Raw genomic sequence first — 22,759 nt, forward strand, 5'->3', positions numbered from 1 at the left:
CGCTAACGTGCTCTGAATATGCCTGTTCTGGACATTTCATCTAAATGGAATCATAAAATACGTAGTCCTATGTGACTGGCTTTTTTCCTTAGCATAATGATTTTAAGGTTCATCCATGTTGAAGCATGCATCAGCATTTCTTTTTATGGCTGAATAATATTCCACTACATGGATATAGCACTTTTTTCTTTTAATCTATCAGTTGATGGACGTCTAGGTTATTTCCACTTTTGGCTATTAAGGAAAATGCCTCTGTGAATATTTGTGTACCCATATTGTGTGAACGTGTATTTTCAGTTCTGTTGGATGTGTACCTAGGAATGGAATTACTGGGTTATATAGTAACTCTATGTTTAAATGTTTGAGGAATTACCAGATTATTTGCCAGAGCCATTGCGCCATTTTATTAATACATGGTCATCAGCAATGTGCAATAGTTCCAGTTTCTCCACATCTTTATTTATTTATTTATTTATTTATTGAGACAGAGTCTCACTCTGTCACCCAGGCTGGAGTGCAGTGGCGGGATCTTGGCTCATTGCAGCTTCTGCCTCCCAGGTTCAAATGATTCTCCTGTCTCAGCCTCCCAGCATGGACTACAGGCGCACACCACCACGCCCGGCTAATTTTTGAATTTTTAGTAGAGACGGGGTTTCACCATTTTGGTCAGGCTGGTCTTGAACTCCTGACCTCATGATCCGCCTGCCTCGGCCTCTCCACATCTTTAATACTTGTCTTTTTTATTATAGCCACCCTAGTGGGTATGGGGTGGTATCTTGTGGTTTTGATTTGCACTTCCCCAATACTTAATGATATTGTACATCTTTTTATTGTAGCAAAAAGTGGAAGCAACCCAAATGTCCATGAACTGATGGATACATTTCTTTTAATGTTATATATTTATAATGGAAAATTATTCACCCATAAAAATAAGTGGTGATGCATGCTGTAACAGTGGATGAACCTTGAAAACATGCTAGTTAAAGAAAGCTGGTCATAAGGGACCTCCTATTGTATGATTCCATTTAGATGAAATGTCCAGGATAGGCCAGTCCAGAGACAGAAATTAGGTTTAGTGGTTCCATAGGGTACAGGGATGGGAAGAAATGGGAGCGATGGCCAGTGGATATGGAGTTTCTTTTTGGGGTGATGAAAATGTTTTAAAATTGATTATGATGGTTGTTATAACACTGTGAAATACTAAAAACCACTGAATTATATATTTTGAATGACTGAATTCTATGGTATGTTATAGAAGATGAACAAAAATGTGTACTCGTATAGTTAAGAAATATTTTTAGTTTTTAAAATTATTTATTTATTTTTAGAGACAGGATCTCACTCTGTTGCCCAGGCTGGAGTGCAGTAGTGTGATTATAGCTTACTGTAGCCTCAAACTCCTGGGCTCAAGCAGTCCTCCTGCCTCAGCCTTCTAAGCAGCTGGGATTACAGGCATGAGCCACTGTGCCCAGCTGTTGTTTTAGATAAAAGCAGATTAAGACCTTTTTACAGAAGAATAACAGTAATAATATTGATCTCTTTTTACTTTGTATCCTCACCCCTTAAACACTTTTTAGGTTTGCCCTTGTTGGTGTTGGATCTGAAGCATCTTCAAAAAAGTTAATGGATCTGTTGCCTAAAAGAGAACTTCATGGTCAGAATCCTGTTGTAACTCCATGCAATAAACAGTTCCTGAGTCAATTTGAAATGCAGTCCAGGAAAAGTAAGCAATCCTCAGAGGCTTTTATTAAAATATGTACATTTTAACCAGTGCATTTGTTAGGTGTTATACTAGAGAAGTCATCTTAATACTAGCTCACTAGAAACTCCATTTCACAAAGTCCATGCTTTGAATTAGATTTAATCACTGGTTATGACTGTGGGCCTGTGTACTAGAAACCTACTCCTGTTCCATTTTTCTCCAGATGTAACAGACCCAATACTATACAACAACGTGCGAGTTCTATAGCCCTACCATTCTTGTCCTATTGTTTCCATCTTAGATACAGAAAGAAACTACATTCTAATTCTTAGATTAAAGGAAAGCTATGTGGATGTGTATTATGGTGGGGGAGAGATCACTGATTACCAGAAAATGTTCATTGATTTTTCTGCTTGGCAACAAGACCTTTCACCACTTGGTAAACTGAATATAGAAAAGATTTGTCATTATACATTGAAGTACGTTATCATTTAAAGAGATGAGATGGATGATTATGTAATTAACAGAAATTCAAGTGGTTCCTTTTCTTTTAATGTTTTAGCACTTAAGACTTAACTGAAGAAGTATGTTACAAAATTTAAATGATGTAATACTGAAATTAAGATACCTATTGAAGAATTTCAGTCTTGGCTGCTGCAGAGTGCTGGTATTTTGAAAGTAACTCACGATTACCTATGGAAAATATATTTAAACCTGGATATTTTGAGTCTTTAAAAGTATCCAAATAGATGTGAATGTTTTCCTAAACCATACTTTCTCATGTAATTTGCATAGGCACAAGGCATTTGCAAGTTAATATATTAGAAATAGAGTTGTTTTTAATAATAGTGGTTGCATTTCAGAAAACTATTTTTAATAAGTGCTATTTATGAGTATTTGGATATTTGCAGCTACACAATCAGGACAAATGTCTGGGGAAGGTAAAGCTGGTCCTCCAGGAGGCAGTTCCCGTGCAGCATTTCCACAAGGTGGTAGAGGACGGGGCCGTTTTCCAGGGGCTGTTCCTGGTGGGGACAGATTTCCTGGGCCAACAGGACCAGGAGGGCCACCCCCACCTTTTCCAGGTAAAACTTTTCTTAAATTACCATGGATAAAACATGTCTACCTAATACCTCTTTTCCTTTTCTCTCTTTTTCAAGTAATGCATTATTAATGTGACTTACTCTCCTTGTTATGCTATTTTTGGAATCCAGGAAATTTGATCAAGCATCTTGTTAAAGGAACTCGGCCTTTGTTCCTGGAAACTAGGATTCCATGGCATATGGGGCACAGCATAGAGGAAATACCCATTTTTGGCCTAAAAGGTCTTTATTTTTCTCCAAACTTGCTTGACTTATATATAGAATATTTACATCCGTCTTACTTTCTTACCTCTTAAAAAAATCCTTTCAAGATCATTTTTCCTTGTTTCACTTTCTAGCTTGGCATCAGAGTAGAATATAAGGTGGGTGATTTCACTGTAAGAAGTGTGTGTACACGGAAAGATGGAAAATATCTCTAGGCATTGTAATTTTTTTTATTAAAGTTTTCGTTTCAATAATTTTTCTTAAGCATAAATTGAGCTAGTTAAATTTGTAAGGATATACTTCATTGTAGTTGGTAGTGTAACATTTACCATACGGGTTTTATTTAAAGACAAAGACTTGGTGTATGCTTTATGCGTTTAAAGTATAATCTTGGCATGTAAAAGTTAAAATATCTTATTAGTGAAGTGTTTTTTTTTTTCTTTCTCCTTTGTTTTTTAGCTGGACAGACTCCACCACGTCCACCCTTAGGTCCTCCAGGCCCACCTGGTCCAGCAGGTCCTCCACCTCCTGGTCAGGTTCTGCCTCCTCCTCTAGCTGGGCCTCCTAATCGAGGAGATCGCCCTCCACCACCAGTTCTTTTTCCTGGACAACCTTTTGGGCAGCCTCCATTGGGTCCACTTCCTCCTGGCCCTCCACCTCCAGTTCCAGGCTACGGCCCCCCTCCTGGCCCACCACCTCCACAACAGGGACCGCCTCCACCTCCAGGCCCTTTTCCACCTCGTCCACCCGGTCCACTTGGGCCACCCCTTACACTAGCTCCTCCTCCGCATCTTCCTGGACCACCTCCAGGTGCCCCACCGCCAGCTCCGCATGTGAACCCAGCTTTCTTTCCTCCACCAACTAACAGCGGCATGCCTACATCAGATAGCCGAGGTCCACCACCAACAGATCCATATGGGCGACCTCCACCATATGATAGGGGTGACTATGGCCCCCCTGGAAGGTAAGTTAGTGTGTATCTGTGAAAGTACTTGATGATAAAAGATAGGAACAATGACTGTAAATATTAGATTGTAGATATATAAATATGTTATTTCTGCTTTCCAAGAAGATGAGGTGTTTAAGCTGCTACTCTGTTTTAGCTGAAAGATACTGGTATAGGATAATTTTTAGACGTGTTCTCTTTGTAGGAAAAGTAGCATGCTTCAATATGGAAAAGTAACTACTATCTCTAAAGCACATGTCAGAAGCAGCTAGTATGAATTGCTATACACTGTTGTGACTAACTGAGGAAATCTGTTGAGTATGAGTTAAGGTTTATGTTTTTGTTTTACAGGGAAATGGATACTGCAAGAACGCCATTGAGTGAAGCTGAATTTGAAGAAATCATGAATAGAAATAGGGCAATCTCAAGCAGTGCTATTTCGAGAGCTGTGTCTGATGCCAGTGCTGGTTTGTATATTTCTTGTATTAATATTTCTTATTTATGTTATTAGGAATGACCTAAAAATGTAAGTACAATCTAGAAGATAGGTCATTTACATGTAGTAGTTCTTTTTATATTCCCAAATCATTACCTGCGATTTATTTAAAAAGCATTGAAAAAAGCTGTGTGTCACAGTGTAGTGGGGAAAATCCAAATTTTAAGTTATTTGGAATAGATTTAAGTCTTACCCTTGACATTTAATGGTTCAGGAGCCTTATGACACCTTATTTATTCTTATATTTGCAAAATGATAATGTGCTTCACACACTTGTAATAAGTTGAGTTAATATCATGAGCGTGAAAGGCTTTTGCAAATGGCGAAACACTGAAAGAAGACATTGTCTTGCATAGTTATTTTATAGCACAGTACTTTTGTAAAATGCCTTATCACTCTTATCCCAAGTGGTTTGATGGTGTTTTGAAAACAAAACTTGTTTGACTTCAAACCCTTTCCTTTCCCTCACAGGTGATTATGGGAGTGCTATTGAGACATTGGTAACTGCAATTTCTTTAATTAAACAATCCAAAGTATCCGCTGATGATCGTTGCAAAGTTCTTATTAGTTCTTTGCAAGATTGCCTTCATGGAATTGAGTCCAAGTCTTATGGTTCTGGATCAAGGTAAAACTTTCCTGTCTCATTTCCATTTAAAAAAACTGTTAGTTTACAAATGGAAAAAATACTGTGAGACTTTAAAAAGAGGACTTTGCTTTTACTTAACTGATTATTTAGCAGCTGGAGTTTTGGTGTTTTTTTTTTAACCCTAAATGTTAGTTGCTTGCTTAAAACCCTTTAAAGGCTCCTACTCAGTCTTAAAGCAAGACTATAAAGATTGAGGGACTGTGTGATAAAGCCCCTGCCTATCTTTTTAGCCTCATTTTGTACCTCTCCCCTTACTGTTCTCCAGTGAGTATTTCTCCATATTTCTCCTTTTCTTTAGATACATCAAATGTTTGACCACCTCACTTTATATTCCTTCTGCTGGGAGCAGTTTTCCCTGTCTCTTCACATAGCTGGCTCCTTATTCTTCACGTCTCATTCTAACTTCTTAGGATGGGGCTTCTCCCAAGTTAGTCTGCCATATTGTTTTTTTTATTTCTTCCATAGTACTTAATAACCAATTCTTACTTGTTATCAAGGCATATTTTTCCTCATTAGAACACATGTTGAATGATGGTAGGGGATTTATCTATCCTGCTCACTGTATTTCTTTTCTTTTAAGAGATGGGTCTTGTTAAGTTACCCAGGCTGGTCCTGAACTCCTGGACTCAAGTGATCCTCTCAGCTTGGCCTCCCAAAGTGTTGGGATGATAGGCATAAGCCACTGTGCTCAGCCATGCTCGTTGTAATATTTCTAATGCCTACAGAGTGTCTGGTACAGAATGAGTGCTGAATAAAAATTTCTCGAATGAGGGAGTGACTGAATGAATGAATGGTCTTTTAGGTAGTTCCTTTTTTTTTCTTTTTAGCATTGCTGCTAACTTTGAAATTGTATATATTTTTGAAAGGCAGACCTTTAATCTTCACTTGGTATTCTTAGATATGTCTTTCGTGTACTCTATCTGGTAGTAGTCTTTAAGAGAAAAAAGCTTGCCTTTGACATGGTCCCCAGTTTTGTAATTATTACCTTTTTGACCCAGTGTAAGAATCTTTGTGTCTGAACAAATATGTCATAGATATAGTTATCTTGTATCATCTTTTTAAGTTTTGAAGTCCAAAGTAATAATTTTTTAATCCCAACACTTTGGGAGACCAAGGCAGGAGTATCATGTGAGCCCCAGAAGTTTGAGACCAGCCTTGGCAACATAGGGAGTTTTTCTACAAAAAATTTTAAAAAATATCTGGGCCTGGTGGTGGTACATGCCTATAGTCCCAGCTACTTGGGAGGCTGTGGTGGGAGGGTTGCTTGAGCCTCAGAGGTCGAGGATGAAATGAACTGTGATCGTGTCCCTGCGCTCCAGCCTGGGGGACAGAGAGAGAGAGACCCTATCTTGAAAAAACAAAGCAATAACTTAGGCCTTGATCAAGGATTTTAGCACCTAATGTTTGCTAAGCTTGGCTGTCTGGTGCAGAAATACAAGACATAAATATTATTTCGTAGACAGTTATTATTTCCTTACTGTGAATTTAGCAGAATTTATAGAAGTCTTTTGGGCAATAAGCTTTGGTTAAATTATTTGTTTTTAAAAAATGGCAGTTCATGAAACGTTTCTACTTATTAAATACAACGTGAATACTATATCAATTCTTGCTACTGGTCATAATTGTTAGCCCTCTCCCATGCCTCTTCTCCTCTCCTGAATATAACATGCGTATTAGAAAGTTTCTTTGTGTTGGATGCTGCTCATGAACCATATGTTAGTAGGTTGTCATATTCATGTATTTAAGCCCCATCGTGTGTTGTGATTTCATGACTTTTATATCTAAAAAAACCATATTGTAGATGTTTTTTAGCTTGAAACACGAGTGCTTTGAAATTTTCCCTTTACCTTTCTATTTGTGCATTCAGTAAATACTACACATCTGTTTTAGGCTACTAGTTTAAATAGATGATGTGATTCATTTCTGTGATGTGTCTGGTTGCTGATTTTTTTGGTAATGTTTTTAATAATGAAATTTCTGGTTCATGCTTACTGGTGAGTTGGTAAGTTGTTATTGGCAGCTCAGGATAGTAAGTTTAAACCAGATTTACAAAGAATTTTTGCTGCCTTAGTTTTTTTAGACATCAAAAAATTGAATATTTTTAAGCTATCTAATTATGGAGAGCATTAATCCAGTAATTTCTTTTAGAAGACGTGAACGATCAAGAGAGAGGGACCATAGTAGATCACGAGAAAAGAGTCGACGTCATAAATCCCGTAGTAGAGACCGTCATGACGATTATTATAGAGAGAGAAGCAGAGAACGAGAGAGGCACCGGGATCGTGACCGAGACCGTGACCGAGAACGTGACCGAGAGCGCGAATATCGTCATCGTTAGAAGGTGGGTATTCCTTCTTCCTGTTAAATGTGTGTGTATTCTTAACAGTAACTATAACTCCAAGGCTACTGTTTATACAGTATATACCTACATTTTAAATGGTCCAGCTACTTGTGAATTTAATCTTCTGGAAACATGTGAAACAAATTATAGGTAAGTAATGACAGGTAAAAATTTTGACCCTTTATCTTATGAATATTTTATTGCTGAGTTATCACTTTTAGGTTTCTAATAGTTAATGGTCTTAACAAAGCAAGGAAATAATCAAGAGGACTCATTGTGTACTTCTAAAATCTAAAAATTGGGATTCTTGTATCACATACGTAGGTTGTGTGCAATTTAAAATACAAAACACAGGGAGTTATTTCACATATATATTATGTGTTTGGATTTTTAAAAATAAATGGAAAGTTACTATTCTTGAACTAGTTTTATTTGTCCCTAAAAATTTATGAGAAAATCTAACACAATAATAGTTTGTAATACAGGAGGGTGTTTTCTCAACATTCGAAGAGACTTTTCCTTAAAAAAAAAAAAATAATAATTTTTTTTTTTAGAAGAAACACTATCCTGACATCTGCTTTTTGTTTTTAAAAGAAACAGTATCCTTTAATTTGCAAAGAAGATGTAAAAGTTAATCAGTTAAAATGGGTTCAGGGTGCACTGATCTATATCTAAAAATTTTAAATTGTGTCAAGCCATATACCCAAGTTTAGAATAACTTGAAATAATTTTCTTTGATGTTTCATTCATAAATCATAATCATTGTCTTTTTTTCTGTATTTTAAAACTATTTCTTGTGTACATTTTTCATAAAGTGGGAAGAGTTGTCTGTTTATGCTTCATTTTCACATGTAATTTTATTTTTTATATTTGTTAATAGCATTTATTCATGTGAAGAGCTGGGGGAGGGCACTGTAAGGCTTATGCATGTGACATAGGTTATTCTGTAAATTAAAATATATTTTCTTTATATGTTGGTTGGCATATTCAAATTAAATCAAGGCTAAACAAACCCCTCATAGGTAAATACTCTTTATGTGATTATTTTCAGTAATCATGGGAAACTTACTGAAAATTCAGTCATGGTAATTGTTAGTATTTAAATTGTTATGGGCAAAATTAAAGGTTTTATCAAGTGTATGTAATTCTGTGACAGAATAGCAATTTCTTTAACCATAACAGATACGCAAATGAGGTCCTTAAATGCCTAGAAAATAAGCATGCTATTTTTATGGAACACAGATATAAGCTCCTACACTATTTACAATTTTAAGGGCTTTTTAAGTTAAAGGCTGGTTTTGATACTTTGCATTTTGAATATGCAGATTGAATATCAAAACTTTAATTTGTAGTTTTCCATGTATTACAAAATTTAATATAAATCTCAAAACATTCTTTTAATATGAGGCAAAAAAATCTTATACTTTTTTAAAAGTATAAGCTTATGGAAATTGATATTGTTTTTGAATGTAAAAATTGAATGTTGTATTATGTAAATCTAAACACTAAATTTTAAAGATGTAGCACTTTTTTCCCCTGAGTTAAATACATCTGATCCCATCTTAATGAAAAAATTCTTAATATCCATCAGTTGCTTAAAGTGGATTGTGACTGGGTTATTAGTTGAAATGCTTATCTGTGTCAGTCATTTCCATTATAGAAAGGCACAGGTTCTGTAAGTTACCTATTTTTTTAGACTTTATAAGTTATCAGCAAGCTTCTTGTTAGTAAAGGCATGATAATGAAACTTGAATTCGTCTCCAAAATTGGATGTGCCCATCAAGGGGCCTCTAAACCAATTTAAGCCCAAAGTTAACTAATTACAATTTCCTTACTGGTTTTAGTAAAACTAGCATAGTCAACCAAGTAAACAAAGTCCATTGTTAATCTTATTTGAGTTAGCTAACATTACATTCTAGTAATGGGTACACCTAAATATATCATGACTTGAGTTTCATTACATTCAGACATTAACTACAAATTCCTAATGTGCAAACGATTGTTGACATTTTTCTTAATCACTGATGTACCATACCAGAATTTCCATGTTTTGTTTGTACATTAATCAGAATTGAGTTGTAATACTGTATGTGCCTTCATCCAAGTAAAATTTTACATAAGCATTTCTAGTGCAAAAAATTCTGTTATCCTGGATTATTGTACATTTGCTATATCAAACAGTATTGTGGATGTAGACTTGAATAAAGGGGTGGGGACTGGGATTAAATATATTCAAGTAAAACTTTTTAAAACAAAAGCTATCTGCAAATTTGATCACCATCATAATAAGGTCTGTTGACCTTTTTAGAAGTTTTAAAATATGAGTCCTTTTGAGCTTTCATGTAAATCTTAAATGGACTAAATGGAATGAGTGATTTGAAAGCGAAAGTGAATGTCACTAGTAAGGCTGTATACAAATAAAATACTAATGTAATCTATTAAAGTGATGATGAATGGCTAAAAGGGCAAGTTCTTAATTTTTTAACTGGAAACGTAATGATCTTGGCAAGTTGTTAATGTCTGTCCCATCTTAATTTTTTTTTGTGTTTGAACTGTTGGTAATGTTAATTGCATTCTCTCATTTTAAAATGTATTGGTTTTTCTAAAAGTATTTAATATCTAAGTTCAAATAGATAATATTTTAATGAGAAAATACCAATATTGTAAATTTCAGTATGTAAATACATTGTGCTTCATATTCTGTAATTTCTACCTCTATTCTCAGACCACTCTGAGCAAAATAAAAGTAGTTCAGTGCTTTAAGATTGTACAATTTTTACTGAAATAATTTTAGTTTCATATTTGAGTTACTTAAAAGGTTGCATTCCTCTTGTTACTTCTTTGGAACATCCCTACTCAGCAAATTTGTGTTAACAATTCAGCTTTTCTTTGTTTACTGAAACCAAATTATGTTTTTTAAAAATACTCTTTATTCAGGCTTTTCCTTTCCCTATTTTATGAGGTTTTACAATTCTCAAATAATTATCCATGACAATTTTTAAGCATTGGGTATGGGGTCTGGATTAAATAACTTGCCTTTGCTATCTGATTACTTTTTTTTTTTTTGAGACGGAGTCTCGCTCTTGTTGCCCAGTCTAGAGTGCAGTGGCACAATCTCAGCTCACCACAACCTTCACCTCCTGGGTTCAAGCAATTCTCCTGCCTTAGCCTCCGGAGTAGCTAGGATTACAGGCATGTGCCACCACGCCCGGCTAATTTTGTAGTTTTAGTAGAGATGGGGTTTCTCCATGTTGGTCAGGCTGGTCTCGAACTCCCGACCTCAGGTGATCCACCCACCTCTGCCTCCCAAAGTGCTGGGATTGGTTACAGGCGTGAGCCGCCGCGCCCAATCTTGTCTGATTACTTTTTTCCTACCTTAAATATGGTGATCTTAGGATCTTAGATTTTGTTATTGCCCAAGATTTAGGATGCTTTGCATTATGTATTCAGCTTACTAGCTTTGTGTTAATTTGAAAAAAAAAAAGCCAAAAGAATAAAAAAAATTCTTACGTGTTAAAGATGTTTCATTTTCTTCTTAGTGTTGCTTTGAGGCTTATGTGAAAATTAAATTCTCTTAATTACCTGGTGAATGATACTGGTTATAATAAGATTTTAAAATTGTTTCTGCAGCTCTTAGATTATGTGAGGTCTGCCTTATAGCTCCCAGCCCTGTTTCCTTATGTTTTCCCATGTATCCTAACTGCTCTGCTTCATCTGGATATGTATGCTAGCTTTCATTGCTTTAGCTCTGATTTTTCTTACTTTGAGTATTCACAAAACCTGTCTCACTACACAGCTGACTTAATTGAAGTTACAAGAGGGAGTAGGAAGTGATCCCTTGAATGGATGTATAGTGTGTTTTGCTCACTGTGGTTTAAGAATATAGTTTTGTTTACAAATGATTAATGTTCCCTGTTGAAAAAAAAATTCAATGCCAGTGTGAGTCATCTTGCTCTCTCACCGTCATCTCAGTGTTAAATTTACTACCATTGTTTTAGTTTGTAAAATAGATTGTTTTGAATAAATTCTGTCTTGAATGAATATTTAGTTAACGTTGTTTAAAGAAATCTAATAACCAGAAAGGGGTAAGGGTGCCATTTACACTATCCAAATTTTATGAATTTTTATTTTATGGTAGCATGTTTTAACTCTCCATGAATTATAAATAACAGGTTATTTTGAGATGCTCATTTTGTAAATCTTTGGGAACAAACCTCATTTTTCTTTGAATGTGATTAAGTTTATTTCTATTTTACTGGGTTGTAAGAGCAATTATGTATGTGTTTTATAGAGTAATAAAATACTTTAGTTAAAATGAGGTAAGTACTATGTACAGAGGTACAGAGATGAAAATATGAAATGTTTTGGTAGCAAGAACTTCTTGTAAATATCTACAATAACTAGAATTGTTTTTATGTAATATGTTCTAGTCAACACAAGAAGGAATTTTGATTTTAGAGTTAACTCATATGTAGATAATTATTTCTCTTGCCCACCTCATTTCCCTTCCTCTTATTAAGGAGAAATTTTCAGATAGAGAAAAGTGAATTTTATTTCGTTGAATTAGTAGTGCATCTCTAAAATTATGATAATCCTTTTAATTCAGTATATTAATGTGAAAATCTATAAAAGTGCCCTATCAAGTATTTATTTAAATCTTAAAAGATGAATTTACCATGAATTTAAAATACTAATTCTAACAAATGTGCATAGATAAATTTCTAACAGAAACAGTTATAATTTGAGTTGTTAATAACGGCTTGATATATTATCTTAAAATACAAGTACTTCTGTGCGTGTTGAAATTTTACTTAGTGCTCACTTTAGTTTACAGACTTTATTAAAAAGGTGTAGATTCCATTTATCATCTTAGTTATTTTAACATCTGTTTACTTAGGCCTTTCTTTTATAATTAATAGCTAAAGCAAGTAATTGTGTGGCTTTGACATTACAGATTTTACCAAATGATACATTGAAAACATGGACGTTGAATGTATTTGTCACTTTTAAGCTTCTTTTTGATATCTTTGTTGATGTAGTTGCCTACTTAGACATTTGAGAGTATAATATGGAATTGGATTATTGGAAATGGGTTGTATTGCCTTCAAATTCACTTTCGTTTAAGACTGTAAAATTTGTATTTCCAAGTGCATAAAATGTAAAGTGTTTAGAAATAGAAATAAAAACTGCTAGACTATCCCCCATATTTTATGTCTGTATGGTGAAAATTAGATTTATTAATAGAAAAGATCTATCTATAAAGTATAATCAAACAAAAGAGTGCATTAGTCCTGGGAAAAGATGTGTGTTGCAATTTTACAAACAGGATTCTCTATATATAAATAGTATAATTCTCCACTGGAGTGATAATGATACAAAGATGCAGTGTATGTGATATGTTTTATGGAAGAGTTGAATATTTTTGTTTTGCTATGACTTTAAATAGTTTTTCCCTCTTAATGACTTTTTATCCCTTCCAGCACAACAGAAAATTTAGGGAGATAGCATTCTTTTGCAGTTAGATTTATTAATTTCCCAGTAATTATTATTTCAGATTAGAACATATGCCTTGTCTCTCTCTAATACATAAACCAGTTTTTTAATAGTGTAGTGCAGATAATAAAAATAAAACATTTGAAAGCTGCCATTTTAGATTTTTTCCCATTAAATAGTTTCACTAAATAGCTTCATCAACATAAGATGAAGATGCAATAAAAGATAACAATAGTAATGGCTGAAGTTATCTGAAAGATATGGATTGTATTTTTTTTTTTCTTTTGCAGTTTTAAAATTTTAAGTTATTACTGCTAGGCAGTGTGAATGCATATATGTACTGATCCTCTTAAGATACAGCCTAGGAAAGGACATAATAGAAAAATTTATAGCAGTGGCAGAAGTAACTCTTAATTGTAGAGCAAAAAGTATTTTTCAGTTATTTTTATTTCAAAATATCACTAAACTGTGCCCTATGAACATGTTCAAACTGAAAAAAAAATTTTTAAAAACCTTCTGCCCTCTTGACTCTTAAATCACTTTATTATTGAAGTGGTTTCTTGTCATTTATACTTTCATTACCTAGTGTTTCAGTGGTTACTTATATCCAAGTTAATTGAATGTTTCTTGTGAACCTCTACCTGAAGTTTGCATATATATGTATTCCTTAAATTTTAGTTTATCAACTTTATTCTATTTTTTTTCTTTTATGTGAGTTTTAAATGAACTTTATCATTGTAGATTCCCACTTAGCTTGTTTTGGTTAGTTTATAATACTACGTTAGGTATTTCTATATAGGTGGAATAGAGTAAAAGTAAAGTAAATGTTTTAAATTTGTATTACGTCTAAAGATTTGTATGTGGATGTCATTAATTTAAATGTCCATACTCTATTTATAAATCTTATTTATAAATTTTGTAACATGGAACACCATTTGATTTATAATACTTGCAGAAGTTCCTGTATGCTGTTAAATAAATTAATTTGTAAAATAATTTTGCATTTTATATTTAGTTCAGCATTTAATTGTTAAATGAGTTTATAGACTTGATATGTGGGTGAATGAAAAATATTTACATTAAAATCATCCAAGCATTTTCCATTTATTTTTGTAGTTTGCGTATTTTAGAAAATGACTTATGAATGTTTCCATCATCACAGAAACAGTAGCTGCTATATTTTCATTACTGCTTCAGTCATTAAATTTATAAGGCAATAATATTTAAGAAGAATGAAATCAGAATGTCTCAGTTTAATCATCAGGTAAATTGGAACATTTCGCCACCACAAAGGCAGCTACTGTTTCAGTTAATTCTTATTTTGTGTTAGAATACATAACAGTGAAGTAGATGCACGACTTGTGTATGTATAGTTAAGCCAGCGTTTTTCTGTGTATTTTGGGGAATAGCAAAATCTACATCACAAATTTTGACACATTACAGCTGAAGGAAGAGGATCACCTTCCAAGACAAAACAGTCTTCATGGGGGAAAAATGACGCTTGTCCAGCAGTTTGCTTCTTGTGATTGAACTGAACCTGTAAGGATTCATGGATAAAATGAACAGGAATAGATCTGAATAAAGCAAATCTGCATAAATGGTAACCAGTAGCTCTACTTTTATTTTTTATGTTGCTTAACTGTTTTATTTGAAGGAAACCTGTGTGATTTAAAAAGTTATAGCTTTTGCAACTTTATTACTGGTTATATACATTTGGCCATTATAATGTGCAAGCAATTGGAAAAAAAGTCAAGTAAATGCTTGTTTTTGTAGTAGTTTGTTCTTGTTAAAAATGTTTATATGATAATGTCTGTAAACAGCATCACTTTGATTACAATAGATGTAGTGTTGTAATAAACTGTTTAATGGGGCTGATGTGTAAAGCTGTTCAAGTTATTTGATGTTTACACCTCAGGGAAAGTCTTGTGTTCAGCAATATCTAAAGATAATGTTACTATGACAACATTTTTACTGTCCTTTAAAGCATTGCAATAGCGTTTTTGGATATGCCTCAATCTAATCTTGCGTTCAGTGAATTAAACATAGTAATTAAGTGTCTTTTGCCCTTGATTTTGATATTAGAATAGGTGATTACATGGATATTTAATATTTCTATATTCTGCTTTTCTAGCTGTTTTTACCTAGTTAGCTTGTGACTTTGCTGAATGGTATGTAAACTTGTAAAAATTGAAATTTGACAGACATAGCAATCCAGTCAATGTGTAAGAGGTCAAAAAAACAGAGGTTTTAACACATAAGTAAAAACCCGTACATATTTGATGTGTAATGCAGGTTAATTACAACACAGATGTACCAAAACACTTAATTGTGAACCGCTAACATTGAAGAAATTTTGACAATTCTGATTTGATGCTGCAATTACTTGCTGTTTTTGTTGATCTTATGGTTTATTTCTTAAGCCATAGTCAGTGTAAATACAGCCCTGCAGCAGGTAAATGTGAGTAAAGAGAGCCTTATATTTTCCAATTGGTATAAATTTTTGAAGGATGTGATGTTCATTAACATTCGGTTGTATTCCCCAGTATTTGTAATGGGAAATTACAGATAAACCGTGTCTGCACAGTTTAAGGAATACTATATATATTCATGCAGCGTATTGATTCATGCTATAGTTACTTAATCAAAGATTTTTTTCAAACCTGCCTTACATATAGGCCCACTTTAAAAGCACCTGACTAGCATGTGTTCTTGATTGCAAAATTGGCAGAGGCAGGGTGTCAACTTGATTAGGTGTTTTTATGGGAATGTAATTTGAAATCACTACTTCAGAAATTTGAGTTAAAATTCTTGAGCACGTTAATATATTTTTAAGATCTGATTATCTTTGAGAGATCTTCTGTTAATACACATTGGTTGTTAAAGAGTACCCAAATTCTAGGACAATGCTTAAAGTGTTAAAATACCCTAGATACTATGTTATGTGCAACTGTAGAAACCCTCCAGAAATTTCCACTGCTGTTCTTCACTTTCATCTTGTCTGCTATCAAACCACTTCTGACAAAATTAGCTGTTTTGAATTAACCATATCACTGCCAGTTTTATTTTAAAATATTTTGTGTTTGAAGTATCTGTGCATGGGATCGTTGATGTTTATCAGAACTGTTCGCTTTCAGAAATGATTTTTAAAGCATTTTGTTGAAAATGCGGTTGCTTTTTTAACATTATTTTAGAGTTGTATCAAAATTTTCCTGTTTTCTGTATATTGTTTTGTCATTTCTTGGCTTTTTAATATTTTGACTACAATGCCCTAATGCGAAGAAGTATGGATATATAAATATTACAAGAGAAATTAGTTAATAGTAAGGGGTTAAAAGGTAAGTAAAATGTCCATGAAAATAAAATTTTCTTTGAACAGTTTAAAAATGGAATCACAAAAATCTAACTGCACTTGAAATGAAACTGGAAATTTTATACTAATTAAATCCTTTATTTACCTTTTCATATTTTATCAGTGGAACCTTTTAATTGCTCCTTCTATATCACTCTTCTCCTTGCTTGGCTGATCTCATTACATGACTTGTTGCAGACAGTGTGAGTGTACTAATTTGTTTGCTGCTAATCCGTTATTTTAAGTGTTGTCAGAAGGAAATAACTTCTTGGTTTGACCAAGTAATTTTGCAAAGTCCTTCTCTACCTGATAACACGTGAATGTATAGCAGTAAAGGTGAAAATTGCAAGCCTTGTTTCGTTCTTCATACCCCCTTCAGTTGTTTATGGGTTGATGTTATTTGAAAACTCTTCCTTTTTTTAATGTGTAAAAACAATCCAAAGAGATAAATCCTTGCATAGACACCAAAAACAGTGTCTCAGAGACTTTTCGTTTTTTCTTTAGTTAATAACTGTAGTGGATATGAAAACAAACAAGTTGAATTTTAAAACATAGCATTTATTAGTGCTATATAGTCACATTCCTTTCAGCCAGTAGTAAAGTTAAACAGATGAGTGATACAGTACCTGAATGGTACTGCTTCTCAGGCAACACTTTGGATTGAAAGTGCTGCTTTTGGTTAAAGGAACTATGTTGTGGAAAGCATATTCCAGTTTAAATTTGCAGATGTGTATTTTTTTTTGTCAATTTTCATAAGGTTTGGAGTAAGTTGCAGTGGCTTTTGATCATAGTTTAGCCCATTTAGTGGTCCTTTTACCTAGAATGTTCTTAAGCAGTTAATGACAATTTGGAATACACAGATAACTTGTAGCTTAAGATACTATTTTCATTTAATTCTCCTGTGGAGAATATTGCTTTATTTTTTACTAGTTTCAGGTCAGTTATTAAAATAAACATGGAGGTTTTAATGAATGTTGTATAATATTTTATAGTGAAGGAAAATTGTGGAAAGGGTAAAGACTTTCTCTTTCCCTTATGTATTTAACTGTGCCAATCTAAATACATACTGTTTTATACAATGAGATGCATTACAAGACTTTTCTGTTGGAGTGCTCTCGACATTTTGGTTTTCATACCTGAGTGATCATTGCATTTTCTGTATTTTCTAAAATGGCTCCAATTTTGTGTTTTAAGCTTCAGCTTAAGAGGAAGTTTATGTTCTAATTCTTGACTGAGAATACAGTATTGAGATTCTCTCTGTTTTACAGATAACAACTGGTTTTTATTACTCATTAAGTTCATTTGCATCCCGTAGCCTTCTGTAAATGTTTCCCCTAGTTGTATGTACGTAAATGCACGCTTATCCAGTGTATATTAGACATGTTTGTGCTAAAATATATTAAGTGGGATTTTTGTAGCAAAGCATTCTATTTTTCTGTTCTTACAGTGTGTGTGTGTGTGTGTGTGTGTGTGTGTGTGTGTGTGTGTGTGTATGCGTATGCGTTTTTTAACCTTCAGTTTAAACACTGGTGTATTTGTTTTATTTTTTTAAGCAACTTGACTCTTAGAAGCCTTAGACTGATTTTTTTCAATAAATATTCAACCAAAAATTATAAATTTATTAAGATGTGGCCTTACATATGGCATTCCTTGTGTTCGTAATGTGAGATTTTTGATTTAGATAAATCAAGATTCAGGATTAAAGTTTCATTGTAAGTTGAAATAGAAAATGTATTAAAATGTCTAGGCTTCTGGGAGGAGGTTCTTATACTCTTCTTTCTTGGCATTAGAAAGAAGCAATATGAATTTTTGTGAATATTCTAAATATTCAGGCAACACTGTTCAGATTGATTTAGGTTTGTCTTAACCAATGTTCTTTTTTTAGAATTTCAGGTTGTGGCATTCACTGAGTATGCAGCTACTGTGGTTTTTGTATGGGACGTATAAATACTTGATTATATACAGACAGATTTTAATGTCTTAAAAGACTTCCTGCTGTATTAATTAACATATTGTAATGGAGTCTTTTAAATACTAGGTCGAATTTAATTGAAGTCACACACATCTTGAAGTGGTAACTGCATAGTAAATACTACCAAGAGTTTTTTTCATGTGGGAGTATCCTAAAACTCTGCCATGGGTGTAAATGTTTTACATTAATTTCATAATTGGACAGACCCTGCATTTAGCAAAAACATTTTGTTTTGAAAGTGTGTTCTTTTTGTCGCACTGTTACTGCGTAACACTTCTCAACATTCTGTAAGTTAAATTATTTTAAAATAACTATGGTGAATTCATGTTTATTTTTTTACTTTGAAAATTGTAGTACTCAGGTGGTATTTAATGGGAAAGGATCCTTTGGGTATAAATCATAATGTATTTTAAGGAATGCATCTATAATATTGATAACTTTAGCCTTAAAAAAAAAAGGTCTATTCTTCCTTCCTCTGCATCCCATGGTATATTAGCAAAGTAGTTTACAGCCCTGTACAGCCTTACAAAGTTGTTTTACAATTTTTAATGGAAAGCCCTTAACAACAACAAAAAAAATTGTATCATTTTACCAATATCCATGAATTACTGATCACAGTTTGTAAATAATTTGTTTAATATCAGAAGGCCAAAGAAAGTCTTAAAATTTTAGCTATTGACTCTATGGTGACTTCACAATAAGATTTCTGTGCAAAAAGGTAAGGTGATAATTGATCTAATAGACTTTTTTTTTTTTTTCGCTGTCCATGAGAATTAGACTTCATATTAGCTTCTATTAAAAAGCTCATTCCATTTTATTAAAATGTTTGTAATTGCAATTTTGTGTTTAATGTTTACTTTGTCTTTCCTTTCTTTAGCATTTAGGTGACTGTTCGGCAGTTTGATATATGGCCATTGTCGGCCTTAAACTGCACTAGTAACAAGCATGGTATTTATCTTGTATTGAAAATAAAACAGACTTTTGATAAGACTTTGCAGTTTGTCTTTTTTGTTTAATTTGTAATTTGGTAACCATTGTGTATGGTTTTAAGTAGTTAATATTTATTGGCAATATGCAGTATAGCAGAAATTGGACTGTTGTCTGTATTTTATCTTTAAGCCAGCCCCCTAGATGGTGATGGTTTTCTTGTGTGTTGACATTTTGGTGCTCTTTAAAGCGACTGATAATTGGGCTAAAATTAGGATTAAGAGGCCTGACAGATTTCCGGGCTGTTACATTGTTTTTAAATGGAAGATTCAGAAAGCATTTGTCTAGTTTTAGAGGATCATTAACCTCACTAGACTTTAATCGAGTAAAAATGTTTGTAGCAAAAGTATTTTACTAGTTAGCTTGGAAACATTATGGGGTACTTTTGAAACAGTAACAGACTTCAGTTTCAGTGATTTCAGTAGATACTTCTGTGCCAGGTATTAATGTCAGGCCTCAGATTTCTTACCTGCAAGCTTCAGAGTATGTTAAAGGTAACAGTTCTAAACAAGTGAATATGAACGTGAGAAATAATACTACCATCACTGGGATCCCTTTCCATGCCTCTGCTAAAATTGTGGTTCAGGTTTTTGTTAGATTTCCTGTTACTCTTTGTTATATGTTTCCATTGATTAGTCCCCATTTGTGTTGAATTAGTTGAGACTCTCATACCTACCCTGTGAGGGCATTTAACTTTAAGAGAAGATCATTAGGAATATTTTTTGGCCAGATGCCACACTACATATGACTTAGTTCAAGACCTGATTTAGTGAAAGAGAGAAGCTTTTTTTTACAAAAGATTTGTGGACAGATTTTTCCCAGTCTTCCTAGTTTTGTTTCAGAGCCATTACCATGAAACAGTAATTATTAGAAATGATTTCCAATGCCGTTGTTGGTCTTTTTCTCCCATTTATATAGTTCATTAACGGTTCTTGGATTTTCGTGTGGTACATCCGTTCTGATAAACTATTGTCAGTTCCAGATAAATGATATATACTTTACCTTTCAAAAATCTATATTCATTTTATAGAAAAACTTTAAAAAAATAAAATTTAACTTTAATGTTATACTGAGATCTGTAGGAAAAAAATGACTTGGTGAATGGGAAAGGGAAGTACCTTCTAGGCAGAGACTTGCAAAAAGGGCTTTTGGCAAGAGGAGCATGCTAGTAGGAACTGAAAGAATGCCAGTTTGGCTGAAGCAGGGAGTGAGGAACATAGCCTATGTGTGGAGCTCAAGCAGTTGGCAAGGCTAGGCTCTCCAGAGCTTGTAGGTCACGTTAAAGATTGTCCCAAGAGTCATGTGGAATCATTGAATTGTGTGAAGTGTCATAATCAGCATTTCAAAAAGCTTCTTGGCTGCAGATTAAATTGATAAAAGAATAGATAAAAGAGAAACACCCCTTCCTGTCAGGAGAGAAGATAAGGGTAGATAAAAATAGAAGTTTGTGGGCTGTAGGTGTGTGGTAGAAATTTTAAGATGTCATATTTAGTGACATGTTTTCTTTGAAATAGAAATTGAGGGCATTGTGGTGTGGGCATGGCTTAGTTTAGAAGTAACAGTGTTTATCTGTGAGGTTGTCAGGATTTGCTATCTAAGATAAGGCTCCCATTTTTATGGTGCCAGTCCATCTAGTTACACATTCATCCCCTGGGAGAGGGTAGATGGATCAAGCTATGAGACAGAGAAGGCAGTAATTGTCTTCATTAGTTTTCACTTTAACGGTTGTCAACCCAGCTGAAGAACACAATCACCGATGCTGTCCTGTTGTTTTTTAGGGGATTGCTATTAACATTTTATTTTTTGAGACAGTGTTGCTCTCTCACCCAAGCTGGAGTGCAGTGGTGCGTTCTTGGCTCACTGCAACCTCTGCCTTCCAGGTTCAAGTGATTCTTGAGCCTCAGCATCCCGAGTAGCTGAGACTATAGGTGTGAGCCATCACGCCTGGCCAATTTTTTTTTTTTTTTTTTTTTTTTTTTTTTTTTTTTGTAGTTTTAGTAGAGACGGCTTTTCACCATGTTGGCCAAGCTGGTCTTGAACTCCTGGGCTATCAGTCTGGCTTTGCCTCCCAAAGTGCTAGGATTACAGGCGTGAGCCACTGTGCCTGGTCAGCCATCAACATTTTTAAAAAATTGTTTTTGGACCTATTGCTTCACTAGTTTTTTAATTATCCTATAAGACAGTTAGTATTCTTTTTTTGTTGTTCTTTTTTTGAGACAAGATCTTGCTGTCACTCAGGCTGCAGCGCAGTGGTGTGATCATGGCTCACTGCAGCCCACCCCAGGCTCCAGCAGTCCTCCTACCTTGGCCTCCTGAGTAGCTGGGATCACAGATGCATGCCACCATGCCTGGCTAACTTTTTTATATTTTTGGTAGGCATGGGGTTTTGCCATATTGTCCAGGCTGGTCTCAAACTCTTGGGCTCAAGCAATCTTCCTGCCTTGGCCTCCCAAAGTGTTGGGATTATAGGCGTGAGCCACCACACCTGGCCAGTGTTCTACTTTTAAAAGGGAGGTAATGGGCTCTGAAAGGTTATGACTAGCAGAATATAGTGAGTAGAGGTTAGAATGATTTTATGATTCTGAATTTTCAGTTATTTACTGAATTGTCGTGATACTGAGCCACCACCACCATAACGTTTTAAGCTTTACTGATACTCTAACCATTTAGGAACATATTACTTTAAAATTTTCATTTGCACAAATGTTGAGTACCTACTCTGCAAGATACTGTGTTAGATACTTTTGTGTAAGATAGGCCATAGCATTTTAGTGTGGTATCTTGTAGTTTCATGTAAATACAGGTTCTACCTACACAATTACTATAGCTGTCAGATATGAGGTAGGTGGGTATAACATATAGAAAATGTAGGCACTGAGTCTAGAAATTGGACCCCTCCCCATTAAGTATAGAAACCAGTCCTGTGTACCACTTTAGCTCTTTATTCCCCCTGAAATAGGTTATCATTTTACATCATGACCTCTTCAACTTTCCTCAAGTAAGGGGAAAAAATTACCTTAACACAAAATGCAAGAATCTTACCTAGGCATCTAACCTAAGAATACCGTTGAAAGTTATTTGTGGAACGTGAAAACTGGAGCTAATAGTTATTAAAGGTAGGCCGGGCGCGGTGGCTCACGCCTGTAATCCCGGCATTTTGGGAGGCCTAGGCGGGCGGATCGTGAGGTCAGGAGATCGAGACCATCCTGGCTAACACGGTGAAACCCTGTCTCTACTAAAAATACAAAAAATAAGCCAAGCATGGTGGCAGGCGCCTGTAGTCCCAGCTGCTTGGGAGGCTGAGGCAGGAGAATGACGTGAACCCGGGAGGCGGAGCTTGCAGTGAGCAGAGATCGTGCCACTAGACTCCAGCCTGGGCAACAGAGCGAGACTGTCTCAAAAAAAAAAAAAAAAAAAAAAGTTATTAAAGGATTTTAGTGATGGTTGCCTTTTCACAATAGTATATCTTAGGTTATCTATTATAAACACTTTTCTGATGAAGTCATTTTTATACAACTCA

General features: G+C 34.4%; 1 protein-coding gene across 4 annotated transcripts in view; it reads left to right on the forward strand.

Moving 5' to 3' along the window:
- The window catches only part of CPSF6 (cleavage and polyadenylation specific factor 6), a 30,444-nt gene extending 15,642 nt beyond the window's left edge, over window positions 1-14,802 (forward strand). Inside the window, exons 4-11 of one of the 4 annotated variants that reach the window (XM_054443243.2) lie at window positions 1,578-1,723; window positions 2,614-2,787; window positions 2,917-3,027; window positions 3,469-3,973; window positions 4,307-4,422; window positions 4,923-5,076; window positions 7,249-7,438; window positions 14,375-14,802. In XM_054443243.2, coding sequence (XP_054299218.1) covers window positions 1,578-1,723; window positions 2,614-2,787; window positions 2,917-3,027; window positions 3,469-3,973; window positions 4,307-4,422; window positions 4,923-5,076; window positions 7,249-7,435 — 1,393 coding nt within the window. In that variant the 3' untranslated portion in view covers window positions 7,436-7,438; window positions 14,375-14,802. Of the gene's footprint in view, window positions 1-1,577; window positions 1,724-2,613; window positions 2,788-2,916; window positions 3,028-3,468; window positions 3,974-4,306; window positions 4,423-4,922; window positions 5,077-7,245; window positions 7,439-14,374 lie in introns of all 4 variants that reach the window. The other 3 variants (XM_054443242.2, XM_054443245.2, XM_054443244.2) reach the window with 3 other exon arrangements.
- Window positions 14,803-22,759: the final 7,957 nt, after the last annotated feature.

The sequence above is a fragment of the Pongo pygmaeus genome, chromosome 10 (genome assembly GCF_028885625.2).
Source record: "Pongo pygmaeus isolate AG05252 chromosome 10, NHGRI_mPonPyg2-v2.0_pri, whole genome shotgun sequence".
Classification (NCBI taxonomy): domain Eukaryota; kingdom Metazoa; phylum Chordata; class Mammalia; order Primates; family Hominidae; genus Pongo; species Pongo pygmaeus.